Source organism: Nelusetta ayraudi, unplaced genomic scaffold, assembly GCF_046127955.1.
Source record: "Nelusetta ayraudi isolate G7.1 ecotype Tasmania unplaced genomic scaffold, CSIRO-AGI_Nayr_v1 ptg000026l, whole genome shotgun sequence".
NCBI lineage: Eukaryota > Metazoa > Chordata > Actinopteri > Tetraodontiformes > Monacanthidae > Nelusetta > Nelusetta ayraudi.
In genome coordinates this window covers 6,431,902-6,445,439 of record NW_027466076.1, presented here as the reverse complement: position 1 = coordinate 6,445,439, position 13,538 = coordinate 6,431,902, and the positions used below count along the sequence as shown (strand labels likewise).

The 13,538-nt window shown below is 49.8% G+C and overlaps 1 protein-coding gene across 1 annotated transcript in view; it reads right to left on the bottom strand.

The window, feature by feature from the left end:
• Nucleotides 1-13,538, bottom strand: part of whrna (whirlin a) — an 85,899-nt gene that overhangs the window by 12,589 nt on the left and 59,772 nt on the right. Inside the window, exons 6-8 of the mRNA XM_076029354.1 lie at nt 4,505-4,717; nt 2,804-3,025; nt 2,395-2,427 (exon numbers count right to left, since the gene is read on the bottom strand). Of these exons, the coding sequence (XP_075885469.1) occupies nt 2,395-2,427; nt 2,804-3,025; nt 4,505-4,717 (468 nt within the window). The remainder of the gene's footprint in view (nt 1-2,394; nt 2,428-2,803; nt 3,026-4,504; nt 4,718-13,538) is intronic.

Genomic DNA, 13,538 nt, shown 5'->3' with positions numbered 1-13,538 from the left:
AAGCCTTCAGCTCTGCATGGATTGTATGGGTGCTTGGACTGTTACAACATTGTTATCAGTGCAGATACAGCAACCCTGGAGCGTGGCGTCTCTCATCTCTTGGAATTATCCTGCAGAGGTGCCGCGGCTGCCGTCATTATTATTTCCCCCGTCTTTAAATAGCTGTGTAAAAAGCCTACGCAGGCAGTTTGCACTTTGTGCGTGTCAGTGCACAGTGGATCAGAACCATCGCTTCTTCTGACTCCTCCAGGGTCGTGAACTCCAGACGATGTTTTCAGCTGAAAGCAGCAGCAGATTGTGAGTGTGTGACTTGTGGCAAAAGGGAACCAAGTGTGCGATGACTCCGACCTCCTCTGTCAACGTGTCTGACAACAGCTTCATTACCGCTGCCTAAAAATCCCCTGATATTGTGAACTGTATAACAAGCAGTCCTATTGAGAGGTCTTGGTCACATGGTCACAATTAGAAAAAAAGTAGATCATTATTGATAAAACAGACTCATTTGAGACCAAAGGCCAACCTGACTCAACACGCTGAACATGCGGTGGAATTTTTCAAGCTGCGCCCTCCAAAATGGACCCTAACAGGATAGCAGATGCTAAACTGCAACTACATTGTGAATTCTGTTCCTCCAATCAGTGAAGAGCTGCCCACAGATGGCTGGTCGTGCAAGGTGTTGTGGGTAAAATGGCTGTTTTACAGTGTTGGACAGGGCAGCAGTCCAACTGTGAACACAGTGGCCAAATGACAGTGAGGGAGGAGGAAACACGGCTCGGAAATCTGGCTTGTTGGGACAACACTGACAGTCCACTGTTCTAGAGTGTTGTGTGAAAGCACAGTTATTATCATATGGACATGCGTGATGTCTTTAAGTGTGCTTTGTTTTTCATGATGGCCAAAACACTGGCAGTATTGGACTGGATTTGAACACTGACTCACAAGAGTAGCGAAGCCACAACTTTGCTGTTGTTTCTTCCTCCATAATAAACTTTGATCAATTTTCAGATCTTTAATTGTCCTTCAAAGCTCCAGTGGAGCAGCCTTATCATGTCATTTAGCCCTCTGCTGACAGCCTCCAGCAGCATTAGTAAACTATATTTCCAATCAAAGGCAGTTCATGTGGTGAAAAACTGGCAAAGTGACTTTTGCGAAACATGGAAGCCGGCGTTCTGCCTGATAGTGAAATCTAGAGGCGTTCTCCCGCCGAGCACAGCCGCTGCTTTAATCCGCTGACACCACAGCCACGGCAGCAGTCACAGGAGACCCCCCCAAAGAAACAACACAAACAGTCGACACGTCACGTGGAGACACACAAGACAAGGTGGCGTCCAACGCATGAGCGTCTACACAAGTTCACAGTGAGTGAATCCTGCACCTCTGAGGAGGGAAACAAAAGGCAAAACATCTGAGAGGAAAATCTGCGCCCTGTGACGGCTGATCTCCACCGTCAGCTGAGACACTGTGCGTGTGTGTGTGTGTGTGTGTGTGTGTGTGTGTGTGTGTGTGTGTGTGAGAGAGAGAGGAGTGTGTGAATGTAAAGTCAAAGGGGTGATGTGCAAAACTAAACTGTCAGTGAACTAAAAATGCTTCATCACTCATCCAGACGTCTCTCTTCAGGCCAGGGATCAAACTGCTGCATTTTGTTGAGTGTGTATTTATTTGCTGAGATGTGTATTTTACACAGCTTGAGCTCTGCTGGTGCTGCTGGAGTGGAGAAACACGACATATTTACAAAGAAAATAGCAGCTACGTAGCAACTGGATTTGACTGTTTGTCGCAACCACCTGCAGCTGCAGCAGCAGCAGAGTGGGTGTGTGTGTGTGTGTGTGTGTGTGTGTGTGTGTGTGTGTGTGTGTGGGGGGGGGATGGGGGGCGGCTTTATTCATGCATGTGCTGAGCGCAGACGTGGACGACGCGGCGCCCGGCTGCCAGCCTGAATGAATCACCACTCAGGCTCCATACTTCCTGGGGATTAAACACAGACTGAGGCTGAATTGCATCGCAAACACATTCATCACAGAGGAAGCAGATTTAAGCCCGGCCTGTGACACCGAACCATGATTAAAAAAAAAAAGAAAATCCATCATGCAACGCCTGAGAATGATACATTTGGAACCGGTCGTCGTTTCCTTCAAGCAAATATGTGAGAAACCTGAGGAAAGGTTTCTTTTCTTTTGTCCACCTGAAATCTCTGGAATTTTCCAGACACTCTGGAATTTTCAGGCAGCAGGATTTTCCTCCTGCGTCGCCTGCATCTGCTCTAAGCAGGAGTGACGCCACAAGAGGAGAAGACACAGCAAAATCACCGCAAGTCACAAAACAAGGAGTGCTCTGCGTGCGTGTGTGTGTGTGAGCGTGCTGGAGAGCAGTGATGGACTTCAGCAGCCTCCCTACCTCCATCATATCTATCAGCCACAGCAGCCTTTCCTGTTGAGGAGCAAGCAGAGCGAGGGTTGCCAGGTGGGTTGCCAAGTTATTAAAGTAGGTGGGGGAGAAAACAGACAACCTATCAGACATCTGAGTCCTGTCAGCTGATCTGGACACCGTCTGGCCCCACTGAGGCTCAGCAGAGTCTGGCGTGGAGATGCAGAAACTTCACCTCGCTCTTAATTCTCTCTCACACGCACAACACTAAAACGAGGACGGAACAGTCGGCGCAAACTGATTCAACTCCAGTATTTGGACAGTGACCCCCGACCTGACGAATACCAGTGGCAGTGCCTCAGGAGCAGGAAGGAGAATCTATTCTACCAAAATAAAGGAAGTGAAAACCAGCGAGCAGAGCGAGGAGCAGTGGTTCTACCCGAGCAGAGCTGAGCGTGGTGTTGGTCATGCAGCTGGCCGAGGACGAGGTCAGCGTGTCCGGGTACGACACCATGGACAGGGAGTCCTGCTGGAGGGCCGCCGCCCCGCCCGACCCCTGCCGCGCCTTCAGAGCCTGGATCTCTCGTCGCAGCACCAACGCGTCAAAGTGCTCCAGGTCCTGCGGAGTGACCAGGCCTCGCACCTCCGAGAACAGGGAGAACTGCAGAGGAGAGAGAGAGGGAGGGAGGGAGGGAGAGATGGATTGAATAAGAGGAGAGTGGAGAGATGGTACTCCAAGATCCATGGTTCCAGATGAAGACTTCTAAAGGTCCAGTGTGGAAAGTTTGGCTGATTTATGATTTTTATCTTGGTAAAAGATTGATATACTGCCCACAAATACATGAATACTTGAAGTCCAATAAAAGTACTTTGGTTTTCCTATCAATAGAACAATTCTTATCTATTGATCAGAACCTCCCTAGATCATTCAGGGTCCCAGTGCTCTCAGCTAGCTGCAATCGTGCACCAGCATATTTCTAAGGAAGCCTGGTGTGGACAATCCAGCTGCCTGACAGCATGGCTCATGTTCTCAAATAAACCAATGAAGACGAAGGTGAATGAGGTCTCCAGGTTTGTGCTTGCAGGCCACCGTAGTTCACTGGCAAACTCGGGAGAGGGAGGAGGAGCGAAAGAGCGCTGCAATCTAAAGCGTCACCACTTGATGTCGCTGTTTCTTCTCAAAATCTCCAATTACTACAAAGTTTCTGACCACTGAAAAACCATCAATCAGTTTGAAGCTAAGTGTTGCTGCTGTGACGCTGCTGACATAAAGTTACACTACAGATGACCTTCATTTGATCGATGCTCATAAACCGGCTCAAGTTTTTCTCCCCCAAACTTCAAGCGGTGATGCGATGAAGCGACAGAAGTGACAGACGAACGTGTCGGTGCACTGACACTGACTCGGCTTCAGGCTGCGTTCACACTGTATCCCAACCTGGGACACAAAACCCAGAGTTTTCTATTGTTTTCACTCAGACACGCTGTGGTTACAGGTGTGAAAAACAGCCTCTGCAGACTGGCGGCAATCTGACATAAATGTAACATGCAGCAAGTTGGCGCAGTCAGTGCTGCTTTGTGACATATGGAAATGGACGAGTCCCTGCCAGCCACACTGACACAAACCCTGGAGCCTGGGGTGATGTGGTGTGAACGCAGCCCGACAGACAGGAAGTGGCAGAAAGTTTCGACAGATCGCATCAATAACGAGTTGTTTTCAATCCCTCGGTTACCTTTAAAAAGCACTTCTTCCCTTTTTAAAACCAAAGAAGAAGAAGTGAGCAGCGTAGTTTGGAGGAACAGCACCTCTGAATATGCATGCGGTGCAGCTCCAGGAGATTTCTTTGGCAGTGCGATTCAGCAACGCTTTTGTGAATGTGAAATAGCGGTGCTTTGATTTATTGTGTTTTTAAACAAGTGAACCACTGCAAAGTGGGAGAAACTCAGCAGATGCCACGCAGTCCAGGGGGAAGGTGGAACAAAACGAGGCAGAGAAGCTTTGACCCAAATCTCCAAAGGCCTGGAAGATCTACCGCACGCAGACTCCGCCCAAGAAGATTCCTAATATCAACAACTGACAAACCTACAGCAAAACCAGCTGCTGGTCCTGGCTGGCAGCAGCTGCAGCAGCTGCAGTTACCTTGGCGTGAGTGTTGAGCAGCTCAAACAGCGCCACCACCAGCTGCTCCACGCCGATGTGTCCGTCCCGGTACTCCTCCACGTAGTAGCCCATGGTCTGCCGCTCCGCCTCGGTCAGCAGGTGGCGCGCCTGCTCCTCCAGCATGGCCCGCGACTGGTTGACCAGGCTGGACAGGGTCACCTGGGAGCCCGCCACACCTTTGTAGAAGCCAGGCTGCTTTGCAGGAGGAGAAGAAGAGAAGGACAGACAAGGAGAGGAGGGGGAATTCAGGCTGAGTCTTTGCACTTTTCAAACGGATCCACTGACTTTTGGCAATCACAAAGGGTTTATGGCAGGCGTGGGCAAACTAAGGCTGGTGGGCCATATGTGGCCCATTCAGCTTTTTAATTCGGCCTGCAGTCAGTCAGTCATCAAACAGCTGTATCTCCTCCATGTTTCCAGAGTCATTTCAATCAAGAGCTAAACACCCTGGTGGTTCTGGGTGGTTCTGGATGGTTCTAAGAGCTAAACACCCTGGTGGGGCTTCAAAGCAAAACTACTTCAGGCAAACTACCAAACCGCAAACTAGATTGTTTCCTCCTATGAGGTGGCTCACCATAACACTCCATCCATCTGCTGCTGCTCCGCTACCCCCCTCTGGCACATTTTACAACCCACCGTGGCCCCACCAGTCTAACAGTTTGACTACCCCTGGATTAGGTCCACTTCTGCAACCGATGGAGTGTTCAGGGGTGTCTGTGGAAGTGGGAAGGAAGCATGGAAGGAAGAAGTGGACTGGGCAGGAAGGGAAGGGAAGGGAAGGGAAGGGAGGGGAAGGGAAGGGAAGGAAAGAGAAGGGAAGAGAAGGGAAGGGAAGGGAAGGGAGGGGAGGGGAAGGGAAGGAAAGAGAAGGGAAGAGAAGGGAAGGGAAGGGAAGGGAAGGGAAGGAAAGGGAAGGGAAGAGAAGGAAGGGAAGGGAAGGGAAGGGAAGGGAATGGAAGGGAAGGGAATGTCGAGGGGGAGAAATGGCAGCAGCTGTAGGGAGCTGGAGCTGATGGAAGAGAGGAGGATCACGAGGGTAGAAAGGAGATCAAGGAAACAAATGAGGGAGAAAATGTGGAGCGGAATCACAAAGAAAGGGGGGAGTGTTAAAGGTGAAGGGTGAGGAGAGAGCAGGAGGGGACGCGATGGGAAAGCTGATCAGTGATGGAGGGAAAACGGAGCAGCTCGAATAAAGACTGTTAAATCTGACAGAGAGGATGATGAAGGTGGTGATGATGATGATGACAGGAGGTGAAAACGGAAGCTGGGGGGGGGGGCGAGGGCAGGAAGGCGACCTGAGAAGGAGATAAATTAAACCCACATCCGCCAACGAACCGTCTCATCCACCAGGAATAAATTATCACCGTCTGAGCGCCATCCATCAGTTATCTATCACACGGCGGCAGCTCGCAGCGCCACGCAGGCTGGGGGTGGAGTGGGTGGAGGGTGGAGGGTGGAGGGGGGCAGGGGGTGTCTTGTTTTCCCACTCCCCCCCACATTTTTTTTTCAATCTATCGCTGCAGCACCTCAAATGAATCTGCGCCAATCAAAGAATCACCTTCCCTCCCACACCTGCAACCCGCTTCTCTTCTCCTCGTCTCTGTTGTCTGCTCGCTGGCTGCAGCTGCAGCTGCTGCTTAATTAAACCACCGGGCTTCACTGCTGCAGCTGCAGGCAGTGGTGGTCCGTCAGGGCCAGGAGAGTCTCCTCTCCTCCGCTGGACCAAACACACTGAGAGAAGTTCCTTTAACTGTAAATACCATCATAACGTTATTCTCCTTACAGTCTGTTCTTTTCACAACATATAATATCCACTTGGTTGGCGCAGCTTCCGCTGTCTTATAGTGTTGTAGAGTTTTTTATCAATCCTATTCCAGCTAGCTTGTGTTTTCAGGTTCTATGAAATCTGCCTGAGGCCTTCAGAACCGACACAGCAGCCTCCTGCTAGCTGTCAGTGAACGCACCACCGTCAGTGAACGCACCACAGTCAGTTTCAATTGAAGCCAATCATATCTATCATTGCATGCTGAGACCAGCTAGCTGCTTGATTTGAACTTGACACGTAGGCGTCCTGTGATTGGATAAGAGGCCCTGAGAACCTCGAAGACTGAACTCAACCTGGAAATCCAGTTGCCACCATGGCTGAAGGAGAAGATGAAGTTTAAGTTGCTGAATCATCTGTAATTCATAATGTCAATAACGTGGCCTCAGTCACTGAGGCTGCATGATGACTTAAACGCTCCAGAAACTAAGTGCTGCTCCACCAGGTCCATGTTTGAAGCTGATGTCAGTGTGATTCCCTATGGATTCTTCAGCCGTATTGAGGATATTATGGGGTGTATCCATCTAGGATGGACTAAATGTGATACCACTGATGGTCGGCCCACCACTGGCTTCCCGCCCTGTGTTTCCACACTGAGAGGTGGAGGTGGAGGTGGAGGAAGGAGACGCCCCGCCCGTTGTTTCCTACTTGGCGCCTCGACTCTCGCCCCTCCCCCCCCTCGCCCCTTCCCCCCCTCTACCCTGAGGCATGCCAACAACTGTTTAATACCCAAGGTGAACTCCGCTGCTACCCAGCATGAATCTTAATGACTCGGATGCTTACCCTGAAACTCCTGTACGGCGAGCGTGTCTCCGCTTTCAGCTCAAGGGCGGCGCAGAGGGAACTGGGTTCCGTCTCAACAGTAGCAGTGGAGACCCACTGCTTTGTATTTTATTATTGTTTTTACATGCTGGCGGGGGGCAAATGTAAATAGCGCTACACATTTGTGCTAATTGGACCTGGCTGAGTGAGAAGGTGGTGTGTGAGGATGAGACCAGGCCACTGGGACAGGGTGAGGAGCTCAGGGTGAGGAGCTCAGGGTGAGGAGCTCAGGGTGAGGGGCTCAGTCATCCAGGAGGAGCTCGGAGTAGAGCTGCTGCTCCTCCACATGGAGAGGAGCCAGCTGAGGAGGCTCCGGGATCTGTTAGGGATGCCTCCCTGGAGAGTTCTGTCCCACCAGGAGGAGGCCTGGAGGAAGACCCAGGACACCCTGGAGGGACCAGGTCTCTGGGCTGGCCTGGGAACACCTTGGAGTCCCACTGGATGAGCTGGAGGAGGTGACTGGGGCCCAGGGAACACTGGGTGTCTCTGTGGAGACTGCTGCCCCCTCCAATGGATGGATGGACGGATGGATGGATGGATGGATGGATTCTGCTCCTTCTGATTGGGACTGTGATTGTGGACATCGTCCACTCAGTGCTGTGTGGAAGCTTCTCCTTCCTGCTGCTGCTGGCTGAGCGTTAGGCAGCATTTTGGCTGCACCTCCTCATTTAGAAACAGGTGTCTCAGGATTGTTCACATGACTTCTGCATCAGCGCGCAGTATGAAGAGATGAGCCCGTGACTGACAGAGCTGCTGGAGTGAAGAGGCGCTCATGTTCAGCAAAAAGCCTGCATTCCAGCAAATATGATAAGAAGGGGATGACTAAGGCTGTTGAATAAGAGAAGAGAGACGAGCGCTGCATCTGAGGGGAAACTAATCTGTGTTTGTCAGGTTTGAAAAAAATACAAAAATACAAAAAGATCTGCAGCAAGTGGGAGAAACAAAGAGGTGAGTCAGTGAGAAGTGAAAAGTGCCTGAGCAGCAGTTCATGACCTGCTTCCTATCCAGACCCAGATATTTCATTTGTATTCACTTCCTTGGCATTATTACAGCGTGTTGTGCTGAGCTCATCGCTTGGCTGCCTGCAACATTTTCGCTTCCTAATAGAAAAACTGGATGTGAGAAGGCATCAGAGCTGCACTCATTACCAGCTTCTTTCTCTCCTGCTGCGTGGAAATGCAACCTACCACTTGTTTGGTTTCGCTGTCACTAGAACTTTGATCATTTTTCTTTTTCTTTCAACTTTTACTTTTTGAGCAGGACGAGCTCAACAGGATGATCAGGAGGAGGAAGTGAGTTCATCGGAATCATCTGCACAGCTCGTTCACTGACTCACATTCATTCTCACCACATTCAATCCATTTGATTCACTCGGGAAAAAGTGCTGCCACTCTCCTTATTTGAACTTCAAATCGTGGCCTTTAGATATTTGTCCAATTAGATTAGGTTGTTTCTATTACAAAACTAAAAAAATGAAAAAAAATAACTGGATTGTAAAAACGGCTAAATATGATCTGACCTAATTATCAGTAGTTTTGTTTACGGCGGCACTGCAAAATGAGCCTGACAATGAAGTGAGGGCCGAGGCTTTGAAACGCCTCTGAAGGTCTGGATCAAGAGATGGAGCTCCCTCAACGCTCGCTAATTAGCTGGTCTAATAAACAGCCAGATTCTAATTACGTTGATTTTCTTGAATATTCATCTCCAAGGACTCCTGGCTGCCTTCCCAGTCTTCAGTGAAGACGTCACTTTCTCCTCGCCAAGGGGACTCAATGCTCTTTTTCTCTAAAACAGAGCAAGGAAGATGACTAAGAAGACAGAGGCTGTCAGCTGGCGTCTGCTGGTCTGATCCTGCTGCTGACAGCTGAGCACCACTGCAGGAGATCCAGCCAACCAAGCAAGCTCACAGGGTGAACAATAAGCGTCCATGGTGCTCCACTCCAACAGCCATCGCTGGTCGTCGGAAGCTCCCGGTCCGTGTGGAAACTTTCTTGGAGGTCTGCGTGACGTCTTCCCGACTTTCCCACTGGCTGGGCTCCACTGCCAGGCCGGCAGATCTTCCCCAGGCCGACTGTGATCTGATTGAATCACAGCGAGAGCTAATGCTCCTCGGGGGAATTCGGCGTCCTCCTCTGATTACTATTCAAGCTGCAGTCCAACCAGCCTCGATCTAATTCCCAACACATGGCCGAGTGAAGTGAAATTAACCCTAATCTGATTACAGTTCAGGCCTCCACAGACAGAGTGAGGCGACAGTGGTTCCACCACCTGCAGCTCGGGGCTTTTAACAAACGGCTGCTTCAGATCAAGTCCATCTTTGAAACATTGGGAATAATCGGCCGGCGATCCAAAAGCCCGACAGATTCAGCGTGAAGAAGTTACGACCAGAGTGCAACAGGACAGACGGTCACTGATTTTAGACCTGGAGCTCCACGTCACAGTCACGCCAGAGCAGAAAACTGAGCTGGAACAACGAGGGAAAAGTTCAGAGGATGATTCACAACTAATGAGCCACTTTTAGACAATATTGTATAAGCATGAACAATCTGACTGCTGTCGTGATGATTACTGTCATTTAAAATGAGCAAATTATATGCGTGTGCCACTGAGATTGTTGGAACACTGGTTGTATTTGGCAACATTATATCTGCATCTCTCCCGTGACTCACTTGGTGTCGCTGTCACTTTTAATTCAGGCATATTTCAGCCTCACGATGTGGGTGCCATGGCTGATGCACTCAGCAGCCGCTTCATGAGCTCCACCTTGCTGATGGTGGCCGCCACACTGCTTCCAGGGATGCTGCTGCTCTGTTCACCTCGCTGGTGACCAGAGGTTAGACTGAGTCTGGCTGCACCTCCTCTCTAGAACCCTGATCCTGACCCATCTGATGCCGCTTTGCACCTCAGCAAGACCACGCATCCAAGCACTGCCATGTGATTGGCTGTTGAGCTATTTCATAGGAAGAAACATTATATGAACATTTGCTGATGTTTTTTTCCTTTGATGACCTACAAATATTTCATTATTATTATTTTTGTTGCCTTGTTTCTTATTTAATTTCCACCTTTTCTGCACTGTCCTAATGGTGCAAATTTCCCCGTAGTGGGTTTAATAAAGGCCTTCTATTCTATTCTATTCTATTCTATTCATTTGCCTTCATAAAGTGGTTGGTGAGTGGACATCAACAACAACAACTCTGTGTTGATCTTCAAAGACATGAAGGCGACCTGTGCAGCCAGAGACGTCCATACGGACGATAAACTCACAGCCGTCAATGATGACGATGACAAATGTGCTGACAGACCATCTTGGTGGTTTCATGTCATATAACGGAGGTGAAGAGTGAGGTGCAAGCTGACTACACAGCAAGTGGAGCTTGTTGATCCCAGACGGGCCTCTGTGTCGGCTCTAATTATCTTCATTGGCAAATGATGAGTGGATGAAAAATGAGGCCTGTGTCAGGACGCCACACAGCAGGCGTGTGTTTGTGTCATGAGAGCACAGAGTTACACCCCTCTGGAATAAAAGGAGGGAAAAAAAAAGAAAAGAAACCCCGACAGAGAGAAACATGTGGCCTGATTCAATTAAACTGCCTCCTTCTGTTCACACACATAGTCAAACTAAAATAAAAGCATGCAAGACAACACATGCAGTTCACTCTGTGCATTAGAACGTGGCCTCGTGTCATGAACCTGGGAGATGTTGGAGTGTTTTTGGTGAAGGATTCACTGTGTGAGTTCAGGCTACAGAGTTGTTGTTGTTGTTGTTGTTGTTGTTGTTGTTGTTGTTGTTCCACTGCTGCGGTGGATTTGGCATCAAATTATGCTTTGAAAAGAAGCAAGAGTTTTCTTGAGTGGTTCGAGTGGTTTTTACTGACAGCAGCAATGTTTCAATGACATGAGTTTTTTTTAGATTTCCACTTCCAGACCATCTCAACAGCTCTCAGCCAGCGGCTGCAGAAATCCTGCTGATTTAAACTGATAATTCTGCCTAGAAAGAAAACATTGATAGAAAAAAAACAAAACAACTCATGTTTTCCCACCTGAGCTCAGCTTCCCGACTGCGCCGCTGCTTCCTGCCTCTCCTGATATTGATGTGCTTTGGAATCCCGGCGCACAGCTTTCAGTAAAGCAGTTATGTTTGACTGACTGATGCAATCTGTGCCCTCGCTGTGCGCTTGTAATACCTGCTGTTGCCTCTCATGTGATCCCCATCAGAGCCCAAATTGGATCAGAGTGGAATGAATGATTTGCTTTGAGAATTGCTTGGTGACCTATTCTTAATTAATGAGCTTATTGGGCGGCTTGGCCTTTGCCCTGCGGGGGGGATTGATGGAGATGCATCTGAGCTTGTTTAAGTAGAACAATGGCAGTCAGATCTTCAGAGGAAGATGAATGTTGGTGCTGGGTGAGTGTGTGAGTCAGCAGCAGGGGGCGACACCAGCGGGAGCCTATTGGCTCACATCAAGGTGAAGCAGGCCAGTGACTGATCACCTCTGTATCTGCAGCCGGACCCCCGGGGTCCTCTGGTGTCTTTCTCTGGGCTTGTTCTGACACAACGACCTTCTGAGGTTGACAAATATCATCCACTTCAGTGTTTGTCCAACAGTGACAGTGAACTCTCCACATTGCTCAAAGTCCATCCTCACTTCAACACACATCAGCCCTTTGTGATGTCACCATGGGCAGCGACTCCTCTAACAAGTCAGTGATTCATTCCTGGTGAGCTGGTTTGGTTTTGAGCCATTAAGAGCAGTTTGTGGTGTTGCCTGGTTAATTTGTGGACATCTCACTGCTATTCAGAACATTTCTGATATATTATTATTTGATCACAATTCAGGTTCTGATCCATTCTGTGGTGGTGGCAGCTGTGAGAAATGTTTCAACTTGTAAGAAGTTGAAGGAAGTGGAGAGAATCTCCAAAAGGCAACATTCTGCTGAGATAATGCGTGTCAGTTTAGTGGAGATATTTCCAGCCTCCACTGGAAGAACATCGCCTCATCATCGATCGAACAGCCTCGTGTAATGAGCTTCTGCAGGTTCCCCCCGATTCCCTCGCACAGCGTGAGAAGCTCCAGCGCCGAGCGTGAGGGCCGAACAAAATGGAAAACTCACCGTGTGAAAAATAGTCAAATCATTACGAACGTTTGATGCTTCTCACCAAACTGTGGAGGTGATGGAGGATACAGAGGCAAAGCTGCAGATGAGCCTGAAGGCCTCCATAATGAGCATCTACCATCCACACACATGGCCAGTCAAAGCTGCACACACACACACACACACACACACACACACACACACACACACACACACACACACACACACACGTGCGCTAGCCTGTGATGTGCTGTGTAAAGATGTGCGTGCTGTGTTTCCCTGGCAGTCGCAGTGCTGAACTGAGGAGAAAACTAACAACAGTTGTGCGTCTCCAGCGGACAGCAGCTACAGGTTGGTGGAGGAGGGGGGCTGGCTGGGTGGAATCTCTCCCTAGGCGGCTCTTCACCTCCGCCGCCTCCTGAAGACTGAACCATGCTGCTCCGTTCCCTCCGTCTGGCTCAACTCCCAATAACTGAAAACGAGCGCTCCCTCTGGTGAGGGAGAGCCCCCCCCCCCAACAGCTCGGCCTCCATATTTCCATCCTGTGGCTGATGGTCACGGTCAAAGGCAGCAGTGAAAGTCAGAGTGAGTGACTGCAGGGCTGCAGGGGATCAGCGAGAGTCCAGATTTACCGAGTGGGAAAACAGCCAAAAAGAAAAGTTTTTTAATTACGACGCTCCCGGCTTGGACGGGGGGAAAACACAAAAATAGCGCAGAATAGATTCGATCCGTCATCATGTCAAGACCAAGCTGGTGCTGCGGCCACACAATTCTCGTTAACCATCATCCTGCAGCTCAGAGTGGCTGCGATGTCCCAGACGCCCTGAATGCAGCGTTGCTGCAGCAGCGTGAGGCTGCAGCAGCCTCGGGCAGCAGCCTCAGGCTGCTGTCACTGCACTGAACCACTGTCAGTCTGGAGGTCACAGCATCAGACCAGGAGACACAGCTGTGGGCAAACTACGACCCAGGGGCCATATGTGGCCCGTGAAGCTTCTTAATGCGGCCCGCCCGGATTGAGAAGCTGAAGAAGTGAAGACTTATTGAATGACTGAGTCAGTAAAGAGTCAGTTCAATAAAGATTCCCATTCATTTTCTCCTCCCTGCTCTCCCTGCTTGGCTTTGTTTCCCCCTCAGCTGTCACTTCCTGCTGGCAACCCTCCTGACTGTCACTCTGTAAAGTCCAGCTGGTCGGCAGAGGGACCTGCTGGAATGTTGAGGCGGATTGAAAAGTCAGCCCGGGACGCTGGCAAGACGGACGAGCTGCGTTTCACA